The sequence below is a fragment of the Amphibalanus amphitrite genome, unplaced genomic scaffold, assembly GCF_019059575.1.
Source record: "Amphibalanus amphitrite isolate SeventyFive unplaced genomic scaffold, NRLGWU_Aamphi_draft 000128F_arrow, whole genome shotgun sequence".
NCBI classification, from domain to species: Eukaryota; Metazoa; Arthropoda; class Thecostraca; order Balanomorpha; family Balanidae; genus Amphibalanus; species Amphibalanus amphitrite.
In genome coordinates, this window is record NW_024881623.1 from 367532 (window position 1) to 390478 (window position 22947).

The 22947-nt window shown below is 59.6% G+C and overlaps 1 protein-coding gene across 1 annotated transcript in view; it reads right to left on the reverse strand.

Moving 5' to 3' along the window:
* Positions 1-391: 391 nt before the first annotated feature.
* LOC122381811 overlaps positions 392-22947 on the reverse strand; it is a 79578-nt gene continuing 57022 nt past the window's right edge. Inside the window, exons 7-11 of the mRNA XM_043366485.1 lie at positions 3652-3810; positions 2231-2514; positions 1725-1910; positions 1184-1355; positions 392-938 (exon numbers count right to left, since the gene is read on the reverse strand). Coding sequence (XP_043222420.1) covers positions 726-938; positions 1184-1355; positions 1725-1910; positions 2231-2514; positions 3652-3810 — 1014 coding nt within the window. The 3' untranslated portion in view covers positions 392-725. The remainder of the gene's footprint in view (positions 939-1183; positions 1356-1724; positions 1911-2230; positions 2515-3651; positions 3811-22947) is intronic.

Sequence of the window (22947 nt, forward strand, 5' to 3'; positions counted from 1 at the left end):
GCGGTCTGGTCGAGGGCTAGGTTCTTTGTCGCTAGAGCCAGCCATCCGAGCTCATTTCCCGGAGACCGGGAGAAACACGCGAGCTCGTTCCTTGAACGTCTGGGAGGCCTTGAGGGTTCTGTTTCTTACTCGACTTGCTCGTCTTAGAGCGTGGGCTTCCTGGCAACGTTTTGATGTTCATGACCTGGTTTTCCTAGTCGTGTATTGAGTATCGATGTTAGTTATATAACGTCTGTTAGCATGCGTTTGATGTTTCAACGCAGTTTTGTGCGTATACGGAGAACACTTTTAAAGCCCGAGTCGCCACATTTGCCGTTAAATTCCTGTATCAAGTGTAACGCGTCGTCTACCTCGGCTACCCAACTAACTACTTAGTCTAAAGCAAGTGTAATTAATTACGTCACGTTTATTCAGGAGCCACATCACAATTACGCGTGGACCGCACAGGACATATACTCGCTGACTGTGCGATTTCCTCCCTCGTCAGTTGTCATCAAAGAACGGCAGTGCGGCCGCCTCCACACTTCCAATAAATAATAAACACATTTCCGCTTATCTACACGAGTTCGGCAACTGTCAACTAGCGTTAGTATCACAGGCGCAGGCTTCGAGCCTGTCGGCGCAGCTCGAGAGCCCGCTGCCCAGCCGCCGGCTCGGCCACAGCCCGGCGCTGGTGGCGCCACCTGCGCTCAGTCGCGCAGACGCTAGCGCCTCTGGCGGCGGCATCACACACTGGTGTCGGCGGTGGCACGGGAGAGCTCGCTCAGTCCGTTGTACTCGGAGTCTGTGTCGGTGAGCTCGACCAGGTCCTGGGCCGACTCGGAGCGCGCGAAGTTGGGGTTGTAGCGGCTGAGGGAGAGCGTGCACGGCAGCAGCTCGGGCATCACCGAGTGGTGCGTGATCAGCGCCGTCAGAGAGGTGAACTCCTTCATGAAACCCTGCAGACAAACGGAAGAAAGGCCGTTAGCATGGGTGATAAACCATTCATGAGACAGGAGGCTGGTCGGCATACGTAACGTATTTGTGTTAAACCCTTCAGAAGTACGTCTGGGAAATGAGCTTATACAAAAGTTAAGTTGAGTGTACACTAATTCCAGGTATATATCACGATAAAATTCAATCGCATGTTCATTCAATCCCTATACAACACTCCAAAAACAAGGTGTCAATGTGTCATGCTTACCTTGATTTTGTATCCTTTTGCGGTCTTCAGGATCAGGTAGTGCGCTATGCCTGAGACCTGGAAGTCGCGCGGGACTCGCAGGGACAGGGCGTAGCAGCCGTGTTTGGTGGTCGATTCTCGTACCATGAACGCGCCCACCGGCTCCTGCGAGAGCACCTCCAGGGCGATTTCCCTGAGGAAAGAGATACAGACTCGTCAGAAGAGGAAAACCCGACTGATTTGGCTTCAGCTAGAGGGCAAGGGCACAAGCGCAAGTCCGTGATAGCATGAAACAATGCTGATCTCTAAATGATTGCGGCCGCCTGTTGGCACAATATGCCCTCGACACAAAACAAACTATTTTGCACAAGTTTACAGCCAGCCATCGTCATCTATATTATGCATGTAGACCTGATCTACAACTTCGCTCTTCCTTGCTAGCTTTCTGGCCATAAAAACACAGCCGGTGTGCGACCCTGTCCCTGCACTTCCGGACTCTCCCTCTCTCTCCTCCACGCCCAACCTTTTCTCACCCCTCCTCTCACAATTCCCTGACTCTCACCTGGGGATGCCCGCCTGGAACCAGGCGGCGGTGCGCAGTTCGACCGCTTCCCGGCTCGGGCCCTGCTGGTAGTAGGGCGGCGGAGGCGCCGGTGAGGACGAGGCCCCGCTCGTGCCGTCCGCGGCCGGCGCGGAGACAGAGCTGGAGGCACTCGACCAGTGGCAGCTCTTCGAGTCCTCTCGTAGACTGGCGAAAAAAGGACGGACGGATGGTTAGTGAGATTGTCGGACTCGGTGGCTACAAAATGAAACAGTTTGAGCATCGACAGGCACCATAAGTCCTGTAATGTTTCAATCGACACAGATCCTATTCCAATCATCTGACATAGACGCAAAAGGGTCCAACCCGGCACAATGACAAGTCTAGAAACCGTTAGCCAGGACAGAAGAAGTATAACAACGGTTAGCACGGCAAATATAGGTGAAATATGTTGGCGAAAATATACACTGAGATGCGTGCCATTTTATCTAATCCTTTTCCTGGCTTCAACCCGGTCTGTTTCTCACCTTTGGCTGCTGGCGGAGACGGAGCGGGCGCCGGCGGACAGCGGCCGGCCCTCGCTCTCACTCGAACGGGACTCCGAGTCCGTGGTCGACACCGTCTCGTTGACATATCCCGTCAGCAGGGGACAGCGCGGCTCGGCGGATAGCCGGGAGGCGGCCGGCGGCGGCGGCAGAGGCGCGCTCTCGGGTACCTCCACCGGAGAGGCCGTCGGAGAGGTCAGGTTGACGTTCTTTCCGCGGGCGAGGTCCCGTCGGCTCGGCTCCCGGTGCTGCTTCGAGCGACGGCCCTGCGGAGGAGGGAGAAATGTGGTCAGACGACTGAGAACAGGGCACTCAAAGCTGTCCTCTATTATCCTGAAGGAGAAGTTGGATGAAACTGTGCGGTGTAAATGCTAAAAATAGTCTCCTACAGCGCGCTGTGGTTTCAGCCGGATGCCTGTGGCGGCCGACCGTCACCGCACTGCTTGACATTGAGACGAGTCGTCCGTAGCACGGCTCTGAGCCTGCCCACAGCTGCTCGGCTCAGCCCGGCCCAGGTCCGCTCAACACGGGATTACTCTGTACTACTCCGCCGCTGCGGTACTACGGTGTGTTGGATGTCAACGCGCGTCTGTGTAGTCGCCGGCCGGACCGGCCTGGACATGTCGCGGCTCTCCTCGGAGCGGCGCTGGAATCCAGTCTAGCTGTGCCGGACCGGCACACACCTGCACGCCACAGGCACCTATGCGCCGGGGGAATGCCGACAATCCGGTCCAGCGACGGGCCAGCGAGCAGTGGCGACGAGACGGCGGCACAGCGACGCTCCACGCCGGGGATTCACAGCGCCGCGCACTGGCCAGTGTCCACCGCGCACCGAACGGCGTCCAACGCGCACCGACCGGCGTCTTCCTACCGCGGCCCGCAGCCAGGACCAGGAAAGACCGTTCCAGTGTGCACTTACGGAGACGAAGAATGGGACCGCGCTGCAGACGTTTTTCGTGGCGAGGATGCTCAGTCGGGGTTGGATGTCACAGAACGGATTTTCCTCGTAACCAGACCGCTTCACGATTTGTTAACAACATGGCTTTGAATTGGACATCGAAGGGCAAGACAACAGACTGATAATCTGCAACCGGTATGTCGCGCTGGTGCCTTCCGGTCTATTGTAGTAGTTGATACAGGAAATGAGTTGCATAAAGGAAAAGTAGCTTGAACAAGCACTTCGTTCCCAATGCACGTATTAGCAGTGCATGTCAATATGTGTACACATAAATGTTTCTCCCGGTCCTCCGCACACCGTCTCAGAACCGAGCCCTGCGGCACAGTCTACCCTCAGGCGTTCCCACTACCGCCATCTATGGGCGAATCTATAAGCACCGGCAAAGCGTTATTATTCGATCACTTTCCGGACGTTCTAAACATCGCGATTTAGCAGTGGCACTCACCCAGGTTCGGTTGTTGGTCTTGTCGTGGTTGTTCCTGCCATCCAGGTCCCAGGCGCTTTGGTCAGCGGCACCGCCCGCTGAGCGAAGGCACGACCGCTGCAGACGGGCCGCGTACGCCATTCGGAAGGCATTGCCCACGATCGTGTTCAGCTCCTCGGCCTAGAACAGATAGAGAACATAACGTTAGATGGGTCGCAGAGTAGAACACTCACTGGTATGAGGCAAAGGAGTGGGCATTGGGCCGACCATCAAATCACACCATGCATCATGGGCCGATCGCCACAACACCAGGATCTACCACCACTAACATTGACCTAGCGAGGATCAGGCAAGCGGTGACCCGACAGAAAAACGTCTCAACCCGTCGTACCAACTGCAGTACGATGTCGTAACGGATGGCGCCTTTATGGCGCTGGTAGAGAGATAAAAGGCGCCACCTAACTTCATTTGGAACAATCTTTCACAATTTAGGTTCACCACAGAAGCCCAGCACAGAAGCAGCAGCAGCTATGAGCTATGAGCTACCACCTCCGTGACATGGGGCGGGGCCTCGGACGCACTGGAGTGGATCGAAGCGAGACTATCTCCATCCTCAGCCGAGCCGCAGCTGCCTCAGCAGCCACGGAAATGTCACAGGCTAGCGGATACGCCATCTGGCAGCGCCCCCTCGTCGCGAAAACAAGATAAACCGTACATCGCTGCAGCTGACGGCGCCGGGTAGCGAGAGTTACGCTAACCGTACGTCACCGGCTGGCTGACGGGACAGCAGTGGAATCCACTGCCATCCGTCCATCCCGGCTGATAGCTGCCGACACACCCGCTAAGCTACGAGCCGCGCGACGCGCCGATCTTCCTCTCTCATCAGCCACCCGACACCGGACCGCTGCCCGGTGTGGAGAGGCCCGGTGTGGACCAGCCTGGACCAGCCCGCCAGGACGTCAGACCAGAGACGGACGGCCGCGGCGCCGACAGCACGCCCACCCAGAGCGATGTATCGCCCGGTGCGGGCGACATATCGCCCTCGGCGGGCGGTGTATCGCCCGGTGTCAGCAGTGTACCGTGACCGCGGGGTGACAGGCGTCAGTGTCATATCACTGGCAGCTGTCACCTCTCGGCCCGCCTGCTGGACCGTGCCGAACTGTAACCGGCAGACTGATAGCATAAGCATCGAACAGCAGCCAGCAGCTCAGCCTGCACCGATCGGCCAACAAGTCATGGCTGGAAACGACCAGTTCACTACAGTGAGAACTGAGAACAGATCAATGCAAACTGACGCTCTCCCTCAGTTATCATGCACTACTCGAGCCAGTCTCGTCCAGGCCACTGGCCAGCACTTCATAAACCAGCGCCGCTCAAACCGGGCTCGCGGCGCCGCTGAGCACGCCGCCATGCTGGCCGAGCCACCACGTGACGTGGGGCCAATTCTGGGCGGCGGCTGGCCGCATTCCGGTGGTAGCGCGGTTCCACGGTTGTGCGGCTCGGTGGCTCGCCGGTCTGACGCGCCGGCCTGGCCCGCCGACTCGACTGCCTGGCACGGTGGCTCGACGGGCCGGGTACTGGAGCACACTGGGCCGGGAACTGGAAGCTCTGCGCCGGTCCAGTGACTCGAGGAGCCGACAGGTGACGCCCAGGTGATGGTCACGTGACCACGTCACGCACACGGCGCAGACGTCACGGATCGTTAGACCACGCCATGAAATAAAAATAGGTGTGAGACAGCCCACAGGGTGAGACGGCTAGAAATGAGTCTGGTAAGAATAAGATACGGCATATGAAGATTGTGGAAAGTCGGCAAGCCCGTGAAGGTGTGAGTGTAGCAAAGACGTAATACGGAGCATGTTTTGAACTTCCAGGTCTCGCAGGCTCACCATCCGGCGCGCTGGGTGAGCGCTGCACAGTGTGGGACGTTTCCCATCGCGAGCACCGGTGCCTTCTGGAGCGGTCTCCTCACCTGACCTTCCCTAATCGAGCGGCACGGCGAGCGGCGGCTCTCTCAGCCCCGTCACTGCCGGAGCCGCAACTGCAGTGCGGGACACGCCGAGCCGCCCAGCACGGCGCGGCACGACCGCTCGTTATGGTACGCCGCGCGGCGAATCGCGGCGCACTACACCACATCGCGGCGCACTGCGGCGAGCTGCGGCGCCGTGACACTGCGACCTTGGGCGGCAGGCGCGGGCAGACGCGGCGCAGAAGCGGCACTGGGTGGCGCGGCGGGCGGCGCCGCTGACATGCCGAGTGCAGGCGCGCTGCAGCCGTGTCGACACGGGACACGGAGCGCCGGGTCACAGGTCGTGACCTGGCCGGGCGGGGAGCCGGGACGGCAGGGCGGCCCTCTCCGGCGCCACTCAGGTGCACCGCCGCGGACAACTGAAGGTCAAACGTCGACACCACAGCGCCGATGGCGGAGATTAAACGCGCCTCAGCGCGACTTTAAATACGGACGACGCTCATTAGAAAGGCATCACCTATCGTATAGGCGAGACCTCTTGTAATGTATGTAAATTGATAGCGATCACCGACCGTTCAGACGTCTAGAAAAGTGAGACGAGATATCAGTCGAGAAGTTATTCATCCATTTCGGCTGAATTTTCAGCTATCACACTGCCATCCACAAAAGTGAGAACATTCCTGACAGCGAATCTCTCTCGGGCGTCACAAATCGATCAGAGGTGTCCGTTTGTGTCTCACGGCCTCCCTCAACCCGTCTCGATCAGTCACCTCAGGCTGTCGTGTCTCTACCGACCCAAATATCCCACCAAACGCAGCGGTTGTGAAGCCGTTTCACCCTTTCCCTGTTGGCCGCACCCTGGCGCCGCCGCGCCGAGGAAACCGGCCGTCTCGCGGCATTCCGAGGTGGCCACGTGGCGCCGGCCGGCACTGATCTGAGATTTCCGCCGGCCCACACCGGCCCACCGACACGACGCGGAGGGCGTGGACGCCAGCTGGTCAGCGGGACGGCGGCGGGACGGCGACGGGGTCAGGTGGGACCGTGCCGGGTCAGGTGGGACCGTGCCGGGGTCAGGTGGGACCGTGCCGGGGTCAGGTGGGACCGTGACGGGGTCAGGTGGGAATGGGTGGATGTTTGGCTCAAGTTGGGATACTGGCGGCCGGCGGAAGATTGGCTACTTATTAAGGAATTGCCGACAGTTGAGAGTGAAAAATACTCCATCTGTACATGTCCTTTCCCGAGAACTTAATTACACTATTCTTGGTGCATCTCCTCCCGCGCGGTTCCGACCCAGTCCGGTCTAACTCCTGCCCGGCCCAGCCCGGCCCAGCCCACGGTGGAAGGAGGGCGAGGTTAGCTCGCGCCGCGCCGTGCGTCGGCCTCCGGCTCTCGGACGCGCCGCTCGACTAACCACCATGCAGGTCACGTCGCGTCGTTTCATGGCCGACCAGCGGCCGCCGCCGGCGCTCGGCAGGTATGCGGCGACGGCACGCAGCCTCCGCGCCTCTCTCCCACTCCGCCACTCTCTCCGACCGATCTGTTTCACCACCGATCGCGGTCGGGCCCCAGACACCGACCATCGCGAGACATTAGCGCGACCCTCCGAAATGACGGTTGATTCGTATATAATCACCGACTGGCGACCGGCCTGGGAAAGACAAACAGGCGGTTGGTCGGCCGCGCCGCGACCCCGCGCTCTCACACCAACGGCCGTCAGCACCGGGACAAAAACGGCGGCCCAGCGGCGCCAGTCGTGTCGGGCACGGCTGGGACAGCGGCGCTACACGGCGCGAACGGCGCGCGGGCTGTCACACTCAGCACGACACTGCGGTGCGTGGGAGGTGTTTGTAGCGGGCAGCTCTATAGCGGTGGACGGCGGACGGGCGGGGGACGGTGAGCCCGCTTCAGGCGGTGACGGTCGCTCGGCTCAGCCGCGACCGTCGAGTGTTCACCTCTGACCCGTCAGCGTCCCAATAGCCGTCTAATCGCCGGGTGGGGGCGGGTATTAGCGTGCCTCCTGACGACTGCCGGCGCGGTGGGAGATAGCCCCTGGCCCCGCCGTCACCGCGTCATCCCGCAGCGATGCGGTGCCGCCGGCGCTGCCGCCAGCCGTTTTCAGCTCCCCGTCAGGGAACAGAGCCGCAATCGGAACCGCTCTGCAGCACGCAGTGGATTCCCGACCCGGCAGGTGAACGGGCTCGGACAGAGCCGCCCCACACGGCGCGGCGGACATTCCTCGGCGCACCGTTAGCTGTCAGAGTGTTTCAACCCATGAACGGTACCGGACATCTGTCCGGCGGGCCTCACGCATCTGACAAAGCGGCGGCGGTGCCAAGTTTGGTCCACGCCGCGTCACGTTTAGTCTGTTACTTGTCAATTGGGGTTTGTAACATGTCACATTTGAAATGTGCCGTCATGAGCCGCCATCGATATCAACTTTATATAATTCAGAATCAGATGTTCCTTATCACTTTCACATATTTTCGCATTGGTCACAAGAAAAGGAAGGGTCAATGTACTAAGCTAATAAATTATCCAACCAAGGGGCTGAGAAGAGGAAGCCTGAATGCCTGAAGGGAAAAGGGTCCCGGAAGGAGCATCTCAGAGGGGCCGACAGCCTGGGGTCGGGAAAGACGGATCACGACGGCAATTGAGGGGTACCTCTCCGTGTTCACCCGTGTCTATTGTGTTGTCGAGAGCGGTGGGAATCCGTGGCAGGTGGGAACGGCCTACCGAGGCGCGGCGGAAGGTGCCAGCCGCGGCGGCTCGAGCAGGATCGAGCGGCGGGTAAGGGCGGCAGGCGTGAAACCCATCGCAGTGCTCTGTCATCGAGAGCGACGCATCGGTCGGTCCGGGGCGGCCCGTCCGACGGCAGGGCGCCTCTCCCTACAGAGTCACTTTCATCGCTCCGTGTGGGTACTTTCTCTGTGCGTCGCCACTCGGCGCTCGGCCGAATGAAATATGTATTGTGCCGGCCACACGCGGGTACTTTCAAAAGGCGATGTGGAAACACTGGTCAGCCTGCAGGCGGTCGAGGCGGCGGTACGGGCGGGGGCGGGGGCGGCTGGTCGCCCACACCACTCGCACGGAGACGAAGTGACCTAGGGCAGCGCACTGAATACTGATTGCTCTGACAAGGACGGAAGTAAGCCGTCCGACTCCTCTTGCAGAGATGGACGTGAATGGACACTCTCAGGAAGGCCAGCTATTGCAGTGAATAGCTACTCCAAGGACAGCAGTGAACGTCCTTCGGGGTACATACGTGAGCCAGAGTTTGGGCTGGCCCCCATTCCGTTTGGGCCACTCTCCATTCCGGTAGCCTGACGGCTGGAAATGCCAAGCAGCTCTTCGAATCTCTCTCTGGAATTCGGCTTATCCTAAGGAGCTGACAGTCTGCTTCCAGCAATGCCGATCACAAGAAGATAGCGCGATTTGGGTCAGTTGGAACTGGGTTCGAGTTACAGAGAACTCTCCGGCGCCGACATTTGAAGAAGACAACGGCACACCCGTGGGCGGCGTGCACCGCAGCGCTGATCACAGCCATAAAAACGCGGACCATGACCGATTCCGAACACAGCACTCCCTCTGGCCAACTCTCACATCTGACGGCGGCCTCAAACATCTATGTCAACCGGGAGGTTCTGGAGAGAAGCCTCGCACCGTACAGCGTCACCCGATGTTCGGACCGGACTCGGCCCCAACGGACCGACCGGGCCGATAATCAAGCGGCATACCTTGGGTCGAATCCAGCACCGCCGGCCCACCTCCGCGGCCATTCATTTAGAGAGGGAGGCCGCCGCGGAAGAGGAGAGGAGAGAAAGAGAGCCAGGAGCGGCGGGCAGATGGGAATGCATCGCATGCCGACAGAGAGAAATAGGCATGCAAAGCAGGGACGCCGGCAGAGGGGGCGGGAAGGTGCGGCGGGAAGAAATAGGATGGGCGTCCCAGGGCGGGCAGGGCTCAAGAGAAGGCGGAGTCGGGGGGCAGGCGGGCGGAAGAGCGGCCGAGCGGCGGGAGAGGGAGGTGCCGGTGCGGGCGGCCGGCTCGAGTGGCCGCCGTAGATTGTGTCCCGCCCACCGCGGGCCACATTCCGGCGGGCACGCTCGCCGCGCCGCCTCTTCCGGCGGCGTCTCAATTGGCGCTAAGATCGGCCGGCCGATAGGCGGAGGGCCGCGCGAGCCCGACCGGCCGCCGCCACAGGCCACTTGACACAGAGCTATCGACCGCATCGCGCCCTCCCGCCCGAAAATACCCAACAATACGCTGGAACTCGACAGGAATGCCGCGAGCGCGCATTCAATGCTAATCTGGGGGCGCGAGGAAACGCGTGACGGCTCACAGGGAGGGACAGCGGGAGAGAGCGGAGGGAGGGACGGGCCGAGCCGGGCACGGTATGTCGAGTCACGTTCGTCGCCCCCTCCCCACTCCCCTCCCTCGCACCTGACAGTCGCTGCTCGGGTTGGATCTTTATTGGCAGCGGTTGTACCAGTCGGCTATTTCTCCTGGAATCTCGTGTGTCAGCCTCAACCCTGTCCCACACCAAAGCGTTTCCCGGTCTAGATCCGTGTGACACAAGCCCATGACACTTCCATTCTAGATCCAGCGTGACATGCCCAAAGTCAGCCTCTGAGTCAGCAGTTCCGCCAACCCTTTCCATTTGCCGTCAACTGGGCCAAGACAGTCATCGGAGCTGATCATCTGGCTTTTATGGCGAACTTTCGTCTCGGTTTTTATCTCCCCGTTTCTGTCTGTCTGCGTTCGTCTCTCTCCACGTCCGTCTCTGTCCCACTCTATCCATCTCCTTTCGTTTCCGTCCGTCTCCGTCCATCTCTCTTTGCCTCCGCCCGTCTCCGTCCGTTTCCGTCCGTCTCCGCTCGTCTCTGTCTGTCTCCTGTCCCGTGACGTGCCGTCGATGCCGCTCTGACGCCCCTGGAGCCCACATTCCTGGGATGCCTGCCGGTTGGCACGGCGGCGGCACCGCATTCCGCCAGGCGCCGCCGGCCCGGACCGTCCAGAACCGCTCACGGACTGCCAGCTGTCGTGGGAATCACGGCGCCGGCACGTCCCGGCCGCCCACGGACGACGGCAGAGTGGGTGACGCCTGCACGGCCGCGGCAGAGGCGCAGTACCCAGCGGTGGTGAAGGTGGCAGCGGCCGGTTGGAGCGACTGTGGGCGGGCCGCCTGTAGGCGTCAGGTTGACCCAAAACACTTGACACGATTGGAGAGAGGACTGAGGCGGGAGCGCACGTACAGAGTCGGCCGGTGGGACGTTCCAGTCGGGCCGGAATGGGGCCAGCTCCAGTAGATAAGCACTGTCCGCCGCCAGCACCGTCTCCGCGGCCGCCGCCCAAAATCGCAGACAGCGGCGTCAATATGGCGGCGATTGGCGGTGGGCGCAGACGAGTGGCATCCACTTATCCGGCCGTCATCCGCGGATTAGATCCCTGGCCGCTCCGAACGGGCAATCATGACTTCACCTTGGGCGGGGGCGAGGGGCGGGCCGGGGCGCGGGACGGGGCGCCAGCAGAGAGGCCAATCGGCAGGGCGGCCCCTGGCTGACCCCGGGCCGGCGCCGGCGGCCGCCGCCTCTGCCCACCAGGAATGCGGCTATTTGAGCGATAAGCGGCTGGCCTTGCCGGCCGGTGCAGGGTCTGGAGCTGAGGGAACGGCACGGCCAAGGCTGCTGGCGCGCACCAAACGATCGGCCCCGCTGCAGAAGATGAAGCTCGGTTGCAATAATGACGCCCGATCGTCGCTCTCACCTCACGCGAGGTTGGCCCCCTCCTACCCAGACAGAGAGGCCGCGGGGCCCGGCGTGGGCCGCCAGCGCTCCTCTGCATTCCGAGCTCAGGTGATCCTCCACAAAGCGCACGCAAACATTCCTACCCAACAGGCGATGCTTATATGGTTTGACAGCTGGGGCGCAGCTTTGATGATCGAAGCAGGATGAGGTAATGAAGCGGAAGGGTCTTACACTGGAGAGAGTTGTGTAATCCCAGCGGGGAGCCTCTATTGCGTTCCGCACATTCAAATGAAACAACGCAAGCTAAACCCGATCCCTTCAACAACCACTTCGCAATCTCCAGCCTACTCGAAATCCCGCGCACACTTCAGCACAAAAACATCCCGGGTTGTGGATCAAGTCCGCAAACATTCACTTCACGACCTCCAAAATAAACAGCATCGCTTCCGGTCACGGCATCCGTTGTGCAGCTCTGGGGCGCGGTGCGGCTCTCTCCGGGCGGCGCGGCGCTCGGCCGGCCGGCCGACCGCACCGTGTCGTCAGCCGCATTCCAGCGCCGCTGCGCAGGCATGCGGCCGGCGCCGCGCCCGCCCGTCCAGCCGCCGCGCCGCGGCTCGCAGCCAGTGACGGCCGGCCCACAATGGTCTGTGAACTATGCCGGGCGCTGGGCGAGGCTCGGCGCGACGACCGGCAGCCGCCGCGGAGCCCGCCAGCCGGCCTGCACGGTAGACATTCCGTTCTCACCATTTGCTCGGTGCCGAGAGTTGCCCGCAGCGGCGGCGGTCCGGCGGCAGCGGCGGGCTGCTCTGGGCAGCTGCCGTGGCGTGCAGACCAGCCTCGGCACTCTGCCAAACACCGCGAACGCAATGGCATGCTACACCATGCGGCAGCGGCCTATATTTCCAACAGACATGCTCAGTGGAAAGTAACTTCTTATGCCACGATAGAAATAAGAAAAGTCTGCTGGTCAGAAATACTCAGCCTTTGTACAGGTCTCGCGGGTTTTAGCGGTAGGTTTTGCACCTAGAAAATTAAGTGTACTTCAGGCTATATCTTCGTCGTCTTAAGCTTTTAAGTGTTGAAGATGCGATCGACTTGTTGGGTAACAAGCCGGCCATGATCGTGTAAAATGGCTTCATCGTAGATCGATTAGTTTCTGAGATATAACCGGAAATGTAAAAGTGCAAAACCTACCGCTTAATCTCGCGAGACCTGTACCTCGCTGTTCATCTATCAATGCCACGTTCCTCTATCATACCTTAGTTTAAACCCATCCCAGCGGCCCCAATCACCGTACTCTGGTAATGACCAGCGCGCGCCAATGCAGCCGGGTCGGCCGGTCGAGTCCGGTCGCCACTAGTCGGCCTCCCGTCACAGAAAAACGGGTCTGCAGGCGGTTAGATCACATTGTTGGCGCTCTAGCGCCAAATACCCTGTACACGACCGGACCTAACCAAGGCTGCGTGCCTGAAAGGCGTGGCGGTGGGTACGGCCAACCGGCATGTCGGCTCGCGGTGTAGGCATTCGATGGCTGTAGGCAGCGGGTAGGCAGCGCCGGGGTGAGTCAGGCAGTTGGTAGGCAGCGCCGGGGTGAGTCATGCAGGGTCGCGTGCGCGAGCGACACCAACACCAGGGCGTTCCACGAGACCGCGACGAAATCGACACCAACGCAACGCAGCGAACGGAACGACAAAAACATGGGGTGGCGAGCGAGGGGTGCCGGCCGAGCTGGGACCCGCCACTCCATACTCAGAGACACATGGTCCAGAGACACCACGGAGACAGGCACCATGGAGACACGCCAGGGAGACACGCCAGGGAGACGTCTCAGAGAGAACCGGACCGTGACAGGGCGGCGGTGCGGCGTTCTGGGACGGCCGACAAAGCTGGCCGACGCGGTGTCTCTCTGACAGAGATGGACGGTGCCGGAGGAGCGGAACGACGGTGCACACCTCGGGCCACAGTGGGACGCTTTGGGACGCCGCGGGACGCCACAGAAAATCCCGAGAAACGCCGACAAGGCGCCAAGAGGACACTCAGGAATGCAGTGACTCTCCGCTCACTGTCCCACCGACTTAGCGTCCCAGTCAGCCACAATGGGGAGAGATGTGCGCTTCAGTCGCCCACAAAAGAAGGCGATGTGTCCCGAATAAAGAAAGGATGTCCGACACGTAATCGTTTCGGAGACCGTTGGAAGGCATCGCTGCCTCGCTGGCAGAACCTCATTTCGCATGGGCATGTAGCCGCTGCCGGGAGCCGTTTTAAAACCACGGTATGACCACCAAACACCCCTTTGCCCACCCTTGCTCTACCGGAAGCCGGAAAGGCCTACCGCATGACGTCAAGGTGACCACAAAAACGCCGGCCAGATGGGCCGGATAGGCGGCAGGACAGGACCGGACCCATAAAACGGTGCGGCGCCCGCCTCCATATGGAAGATAACGGCTGGTAGTCTCGTAATAGCGCCATCAGCGTCCCGGGAGTGAGACGGTAGCCGGCTAGTTAGCGGTTGACCGGATGAGAGTGACGGGTGCCCAGCTTCTGGAAGTCGCTCTGCGGCGGCCGTAACCGTTTCCGGCGTCTGTTGCACGCCAAACGAAGGACGCGTATGGTCGACAGAAGGGACGTGGCCGGTCGGCGCGGAGAGGAAACACCGGGCAGGTCCGCCGCCGTCGACCCCAGGCGGTCCTTTCGAGGGCCTGGTCGGACGCTGAGCGGCCAGCCCCCCGCGCCGGTCGGCCGGCCCTGTAATTGCGTGACGGGCACAGGGCGGAGTCGCGCGGGCCGTCCGGCCAGCCCTGCCATCAGGGGCCCTTGTCCGGCCACAAAGGGGGTGTACCGCACCGCGCCGACCGCCGGCCGGAGCCGACTTTCTTTGTGGGTGACCGGCCGCTCTGAAATAGCGACTGCCGCGCGGGCCATGCGCGCCGGCCGCCGAGCCATGTCAAACTTCATCAAACGCGCATAACTCGCGCTCGGCTATTCAGAGCGGCCCTGGCCGGAATTTGGCGTCATTCATCGGCCGGCGGACAACTCGATAAGATCGGATAGACGCCTTTCACGGGTGCTCGGCTTCAATGAACTCTTCGCGGCCGCCGCCTCGGCCGGCCGATTCTCGACACCGATAGTAGGGGAAAGTAGGAAGCTGTCCAGCTCTCCAGACCACGGCCGGCCACAAAAGCTGGCCGCTGATTGAAGTCGCTACACCGGGCAGAGAAGGCCCCCGCCGACCGGCGCCGCTCCTCTTGAACACAAACTCCGCGCGCGCCGCGAGACCCCAACGGCCGAACAAGGTCTAACGAAAACACCCCGGCCCGGGCCGAGGCCGTTACAAGAACCATGCTGAGAGGGTCCAAACCACTGACGACTTTTAGCGGCACAATAGGAGAGACGTTAGCCAACCGAACCCAAAAATGGCAGGAATGTGAAAGACACGGGGGTCATGTCGTTTGCGGAGCGACCCGAGGAACGCTAAGAATGTCGGGGACAGGGGTCAAGGCGTTTGCTGACTGGGCCCGCTCGCCCTGAGCAAACACGGCCAGCAAACAGCGGGGGCCTCGAGCACGGCCTTGCGGGCTCTCGCTTCAAGGAGAAATCGGCGACGGCAGCGAGCGGCTCGTCAGCGCCCGTCTCGCAGGTCGCCATTTGGCAGCTCGCTAAAAAGGTGCCACAAAAAGCCTTCGTGGCGGCCGAGCACGGTCATGCACGGAATGTCGACGAAAAACGGCGCACCATGGCCGGCGGCGGCGGCAGCGGCGCACCAAAAACCGGCCACCACGCCCACCGCCCGCCGGCGGCCGCGCTACCGGCCACCGACCGAGCTGGGGCAGAGCTGGGAGCCGCTCGGACCGGCACCGACAGGGGCAGAGCAGTGCTCCATCGACGGAAGGGGCCGATATTAACGGGAAAAGGACACGCTAGATGAAGGCAAATGATATGATCACCCCTGAAGACCCAACGCGAAATAGGAATCATAACCTGGCTCACTTGAAGAGACAGGTGGCAGAGTCGATTAAGCCGGGCGATCTGTTTCACGTCCTGACCCCGCGGGTCAAGAGCAGCCGGTCGGTGCAGCGATTGCGGTCCGTCCAAGGTATCGCCGGCAGATGACCCTCTCTGCACGATGGCGGCGCCGCTGCCGGCGCGAGGCCACGGGTGGGCCAATTTAGCTCATTAGGGGCCGTTGGTCGGTTCATAATTGCCACTAATGTCACAGGCATGATTGGCCTTCTGGTACGAAGGTGGCGTTGCAACATATCGGAGCCAGCTACCGCGCGGCGGCTGCCGGCACCCTGCCATTACCGGGCGGGCTCCGAACCGAGTCATGGCCGCCGAGCTGGAATTATCCCCGGCTTTTTAAAAACGGCCCGCTCAACATCCGGCGGGCGCCGCGCCGGCCTTCTGTCGCTGAAACCCAGTTACTGGAGCAGCTGAGCTGGCGTCCGGAACGTTTTGTGGCTGCACATAATGAGCGCCGCGGCGCTGCCTCATCACATTACAGGGTTCCCCGAATCATTGCGGTTGTCTCAGTTTGCCGGAACATCTAGGTCGCCGTCGCCGACATGTGAGGTCGCACGGATCAGGTCACAGTCACGGCGCGACCTCAGTCGTCGGAGTACAGGGCTGTGAGAGCACCAGAGCAACTGTCTCACCACGGTGAGCTGGCCTGAGAGGGGTGCATCCCGAGGAGCCTGGCACCGGTCTCTCAGCCTCCGTTCTCCGGTCGGGGTCGGGGGCTCAGGGCCGCCTGCACCGCTCAGTCGGCCGCTGAGCTCATTTTCAGCTACCGTCGGTCGGCCGACTCACACCACCGCGGCACGAGAGGAGCGCGCCCGCTCTCACGGCCGGCGAGAACCAGGCTAGCCGAGCACGCCACCAGCCGCCCTCCTTAGCAAGCACGCAGCGCGCGGCACACGTCAGGGCCGAGCAGAGCCTTTGAGACGGCCGCCGACAGACGGGGCACGCTCCCCTGCGGCCGCCGCGGCGGCGCCGGTCCGACCCCTGCCCGTGATAGCGCGGCACGATCCCACCGCGGTGCTCCTAGCGCGCAACAGTTCAAACCCACCGGCACGAAAGGCATCACGCTTCAGAGATCGATTTCGACACGACGAAAGTGCCGACCGCAGTGAAAACTGGCTGGAATGAAGGCGCGCCGGCATGCCACGAGCGCGTTGCATGTGCCGATGTCATCATGGCATAGCACTGCACTCCCCGACAGCCCGGCGGCTATCGAAACTCCAACGGCTACGGTCCGAGACACATTCGTGGCGGTAACGGAGTCGCGTTCAAAGAAGTAGAAAAACTCGGCATGAATTTGAATTCCGTAAAAGCGCCAGCTAGTTTTCCATTGTTTGACTCGCTAAAGGTTACGGCAAAAATAATGAATATGAGTCGACAATGAACCACAGAATTCAATAGTGAATAGTTCAAGGTGACCCTGGAAAGCTCCGCACCATTTGAGAGGTACTGACTATCTGTATCTGTGCCGATTTTCTATGCCTTGAGTCAACCCTATTTTTGAAACAAAAAGAGCCCGCATAAATTCCGAAGAAGGTTCTATTGTTCGCCTCAGGTGGAAGTCATGTAGCGGCAAGCTCAAAAGAATGAAAATTAAGATAAAATAATAAATCGTCGCTAACTATCGAGTCCGTGCCGACCGCTGGCCTTTGCTCTCCGAAGCCACAAAAGGCTCTGACAGGGAACGCGAACAGCACATTTTTTAACATTCTCCGACCACTGTCGTGGCGAATGGAAACGAATGATTACAGAGGGGAGTGCAGCATAATTAGAAGGATAGATAGGATAATAACAGGGTGGCGGCTCGCGGAGGTGGTTCGCAGATTACCCGACAAGACCACCGCACCGGGAGGGGTGTTGCTCGGTCAGAGGGGACCCGACACTCCCCCCTCGTCTCCCCTGGGGAGGGGAGCGGACTCACACTGGGGTCCTTCTGCGCCCGGAGCGCACTGGGGGTCCGCGGGGAGGCTGGGGAAGTCAGAAACAGCTGCAGAAACATGAGACGAAGAAAATACATGTGGTCCCATGGGAACTGTACCCACAGCCTGAACAGAAATTGAGTCCAGACCTACAGCAGTCATTCCATCTGGATACCATATCTGGGCAAGTAATCGGTTACACAACTAGATTTATAAAAGCGATTTATAGATTTATAAAAGATTTATAAAAGCTCAGCCTGTTTCATGGACACGTAGCTGACAGGGTGGTAGTCTAGCTAATCTCCAGAGAACGTTTGCTAGCGAGTAGCTGATGAGATTGTTCCGCCTCGACAGCGCTCAACACGTTTAGCCATGCAACACGCACATACCACTTTCCCGGAAAAACGACAGCCATCAGGTCGAGCACAAGTAGCCTTGAATAAAACAACATTGTGGGTACATTTCTCGCCGCCCAAACAATCTATGCCTGTCCTGTATGCACTGCCGGTAGCAGGCAACTAGCATGTTTGTTACAAATAACATAAGATAACCATTATAATGATTATCGTTCAGTTTTCCGCCAGAGGATATTCAGAGGAAAATTGAATGTCGATATAGGAACACATATTCTCAGCAACAGTTCTAAATGAGACAGGACGAGGAAATAAACCCTTGAGCGGCACATCCCAGATCAGAATGGTGACGTGGCTGCATATTTGCATAATCACAGGAGCCGGTTTGACAGCTCGCTCGCGCCAGAGGACACCTCACTCCATACTAGGACTTGTCTGGAATGCCATCCTGGCCTTGCAGCACGCTTATTCGGCTGAGGGTACGGCCGTGACGCGAGGCGCAGCCTGCCATCAGAGCCCGGCCACGGCTATATTTGGGACGGGCCCCCCGAATCTACGGTCGGCGCCGCTCCGCATTTCGGACAGCTGTTCAGAGAACATGTCAACACGCAGCCATCAGCGGCGGCACGAGCTGCCGCGGACGGCTATCGGCGACGGGAGACTGTCGGCCGAAAACCTCCCGCGCGCTATCACTGCTCCGAATCGGCACTCCTTGGCATACCGGGAGCCCGAGCTTCGGCGCAGCCCGCGGCATGTGGTAACGAGTCGCTCATTGACCGGAATCGAACTCATAAACCGTGTTCACCGGCCGGGCGGGGCCGCGGCGGCTGCAGCTGCCCGTCTGTCAGGCTGCTGCAGTTGATCGTGCCCTCGGAGCACACCACCGGCCACGCATAGCTGAGCGGCGAGAAAGCCGCCGCCCGCGGCCGGCCGGCCAGCGTCTGCGGAGGCGCTGTGCGAGCCACGAAGGCGGTCAACTGCCGCGTCGGCGGCCCGGATCCGGAGTCTGACCTGAAACAGCGCGGCGCGGGCCGGCCGACCGACGGGCGGCGACAGGACGGCCGCTCACACACGCACCTGTACCCCCGGCGGCTGCCGGTACCGGCGTGCCACCTGGCCGTCCAACCGTATCGGGGACACCCGAAACGGGAGGTGGACAGTGGACACTCACACGGCCCATCAAAACAAGGACACGCCGACGGAGACGAACTGACATCGGACGACGCCAAGCAACGCCAGTTGACACGACTTGAATCAGAAAACACAGCGACCTCTTCTATTCATGGAAGTCTAGCGCTAATAAATACAAGCCAAGTATCTGAGTAAAATAATAGAAACATATTCATTCACTTGCCGATGACTAGTGATTGTTCCACCCAACAAATACCACCTTATCAGCAGACCGAGCTCCTTTCAAACGTCCCTCATCCTCCACTGCCGTCTGCGGCACACCCACCTGAAGTTTCTGCGTTCGGCCGCAGCAGGAGCACGAGTACGAGACATACTCGGGCGACTGGATCAGCAGCGGGATGTTCTCCTTGGACGAGGTGTAGTCGTCCAGCAGTTTGCGGTAGCGCGCGCGCAGCAGCGGGCACAGCTGGTTGAAGTTGTTGCGCAGCTTGTCCATGACGGACGGCTGCTGGTGCTCGCCCGCCTGAAGGTTGTTGTGTATGACGCGCATCGGTTCGGCCCACTCGCGCGCACAGGCACTGCTCGCTATCCTCCGGCTGGGTCCACTCGCGGTGCACAGCGGCCGGTCGGCGGCGCTCCTCGGGTCGTGTGACGTCACTGAACGGCGGAGCGGCGCGCGCGGCAGGTCAGCACGGCGGCGGCGACGGAGAGCGACTGGCGTCTGGCGAGCGGAGGCCGAGCTCGACCGAGCGCACCGCGCTGGCTCGACCGAGCGCACCGCGCTGGCTCGCCCGGGTAGGAGCGGCGCCGCGCGACGGATCCGACCGGCGCCGCTGCGTAGAGGGGAGGTCTGGGGTCCGAGGAAACCGAAGGTGAAAAATGGATACAGTGCATGCATAGATGCTCTTCAAGTGGAGTGGTGACGGTTTGAAACGGACTAGACTCCCTATGCAATATTCAAATTCCGTACAGTGCGTCATTCAAAACAAATCTGGCATCCGGCAATGATCTGCCTCTTCTGGTCGCTCCGCACCGGAATGGAATGTTAACTACCCGAGCGGTGAAGCCTGTGGGGAAAATCTGCATTCTTCAGTGCGGCTACAAGTCGATCAGAGTAGTTTACACGGCGCCGGAATAGAAACTCAGCAGCCGAGCCGCGGCGCGCCGATGTCTCGGAGGATGATGATGATGTGTCGGCATTCACCGGCGCCCTATCCAGGGGACGGCAGCTCAATGGAGGGAGGCGAAGGAACGAGCGAGCGCACAGCGCCGAGAAAGAGCCGCTCTGACCCTGAAGGAGCGGACCGGACCGATGGCATCATGCGCCGAGCCGGCGCGATGATAACAAACCGGGCTCGGCGAGCTCGTGACTGGCCGACCGGCACGCCGTAATTGAGACAATGGCCAGCCGGAAATCCAGCCCGCAGAACCGAGAACGGACAGATAGCATAACCAGTTCCCAGCGATCAGACCGATCAACATCGCACCCGCTCAGATAGTCGGGCTCGATGGCCGCACGTTGGTCGACCCCGACATTGGGAAACGTCATTCAACACGTCACAAAACCACGTCATTGAAAAACGCCGCTGACATTTAAACACAACGTCCACTATCCGATCAATGTACTTCCATGTTTGACAAACGAATTCCTGTATGCATTCCAGCGTGACGTTTTTTCCCAGAAGTGATCTCAGCGATGCAGGCCGGAGACGATGGCACCGGCGATGACCGCGGCGGCGCCACGTCCCCAAACACGGAAGCGCCTCTCGAGTCTCGGTGTTACGGACACGGGTCACCAGTTCCGCGGCAGAGCTGGTGGGGAAGATATGCCGGGGTGGCTGAGGGCCTCTCGGGTCAGCGCCGGTCACAGGGTGCAGCGCCGCACAGGGCCAACGCCCAGCGGTGCAGCGCCGTTCGGTCGAGCGCCGTCAGTTGTCATGGGTCACGGGAGACGTCTCCGGTCTCTGATCTCTCTGTTAGACCGTGTTTGGTTTCACCCCTCGACTTGTGATGTTCGAGTGTCACCACAGGTCGGCCGTGCCACCAACAGGCATTGTGCATCAGCCGAACCACCAGCACAGGTCATCGAGAGCGACCATCGGGTGACCAAGTTCGGCGAATGCTCTCCGAGCGGTCACGAGCAGGTCGGACGGCCGGCCCACGACCGTCCAGCCACGACGCAGATTGCCAGGTATGGAGCGACCGAGAAAGGCCGAGTGGTGAGGCTGAGACAGGGCCTCTCCTGGAGAAGCCGCAGACGTCAGAGCCGGGACGATTCAGCGGAGAGGTAGACGTCACAGAATAATCCGCTGTCGAAAGTAAGACTGCGAACGTCGGGCATGCCGTATTTAATTTTCAAAGCATTGGTGATGTCGCGAGATTTCCTTGATTTCAGATATTTGTCAGTTAATTGTATAAGGGGTCACCAAGTATGAATAGAGACGCGCAATAATGTGCAAATAAACATATATGTTAAGTAGGATTGGGAAGAGACAGACGAATGGAGACGGGTTTAAATATATCCACATTGTACATTGCACATATACTCGTACATGTGCAATGTGCACACACACTTCTATCCTCTTTCTCATCAGTATCCTTTTATGGCCCAAAGCTGCATTTGTTATGCCTAATAATTTACATTATGATTGAAGCTGGCACTGCAATTGTCTAGAAGATACACACCTCCTTGTATAAACGTATTGGGCCACTTCGGGTTCAATAATTTATGTTGGTATGTGGTCGATAAACACCTTTCAGCCGTCCTTCGAACAGCAGCCCGTAACTGGTGCTAGTGAGCGGCTTATCAGATTTGTCATGAACAATTCGTGGAGCAAACTAGCTGGCGTCAGCAGCGCTCGTGAACAATTACATCGGCCCATTGAATGGAGATCCGTCGAACTATTCAGTCATACAGTTTTATCGCCCATGTTCACGCCATAAATTGGATGGGGAATCCAGTGATTCAGCATGGATAAATGCTTCGCGGGCAGCCAGCAAATATCATACATGTGTAGTCACAATTTTAGGTAATTTCTCTATTGTTCAATGACGCTTAAGACATTTTTAAAAGTGTCAAAATAGCATGCTAGAATTGGAGCAAGCATTCCAGAATGTTTATTCTTACACATGAAAGACCAAACCACTAAAAAAGAGCATTATAAATGCTACTGCAACTTTTCCTCAGCATGTGTATTTGTGCATGGCATTGCGCTTCACCAGCCTGGCTGCCCGCAGCAGACCGTCCCTCCCAGAGAGATGGCCGACCGTGGAGGTGCACCGTCGGCTCCGCGGAGAGCACACAGCTCCAGATTTGGCGGCCAAAGTATGCCATCTCTGGCCGCGCGGCTCTCGGCCGGGGCGCTATATGCGCCGGTCACGAGAGCGCGGCGCTCGGCGGGCCCACGCGGCGCGGCGCGGCCGGCCGGTGTTATATGCCGGCCGCCGCGCCGCGCTGCAGTCTCCGGTGGTGGTGTGCTGTGCGCCGTTGCAGTCTCCGGCTGGCGCGCGGTCGGCCGTTACCCCGGCCGGCCCGGCCCGACGGCGGGCGGTTCCGCGTAATCAGCTGTCATCGGCCCGCACCCAATGCCGGTCACCGGCCCTGCCATTAGCAAAACACGGCGAGGCCAGGCAACAGCCACCGCCATTACCACGCAGCAGCCTGGCAGCAGGTGAACCATTAGCAAAACACAGCCAGGCCTGCATAACGGACTGCGACGCTGACCAAACAGAGCAGTGGTTGATGTCAGCTGCTGTGTTTGGCAAAAAATAGAGCGATGCATTTCAACAGACGGTCGTAAAAAGTTGGCCCGACAGGTCAGCTCAACTATGCTAGGATTGAGGAGCGCTAAGTCCCCTGCATCGTTTGTCGGTCATACCATCGAATAACTGTCGTATCAGCACAAACATGGTAGTGCTATTCCAATAAAGCGCTTAAACGAACTGACAGCGTTGGCAAAACACTTTATTTCTAGGTCAGTTAATGTGCGCTAAATGATCTCAATAAGAGCCTAATTTTGTCCATTTATCTCAAAATAAAATTATTATAGTTTACGCCAATGAAACACTAGAAATGTATGTGCATTTATCTATTTTTCAATTAGGTGAATGCCAACGAAGTAAAAATCACCAGCATGTTCAGTCAGGTGAAATACATCTGTTTCACCTGAACACGCCTCCACTGA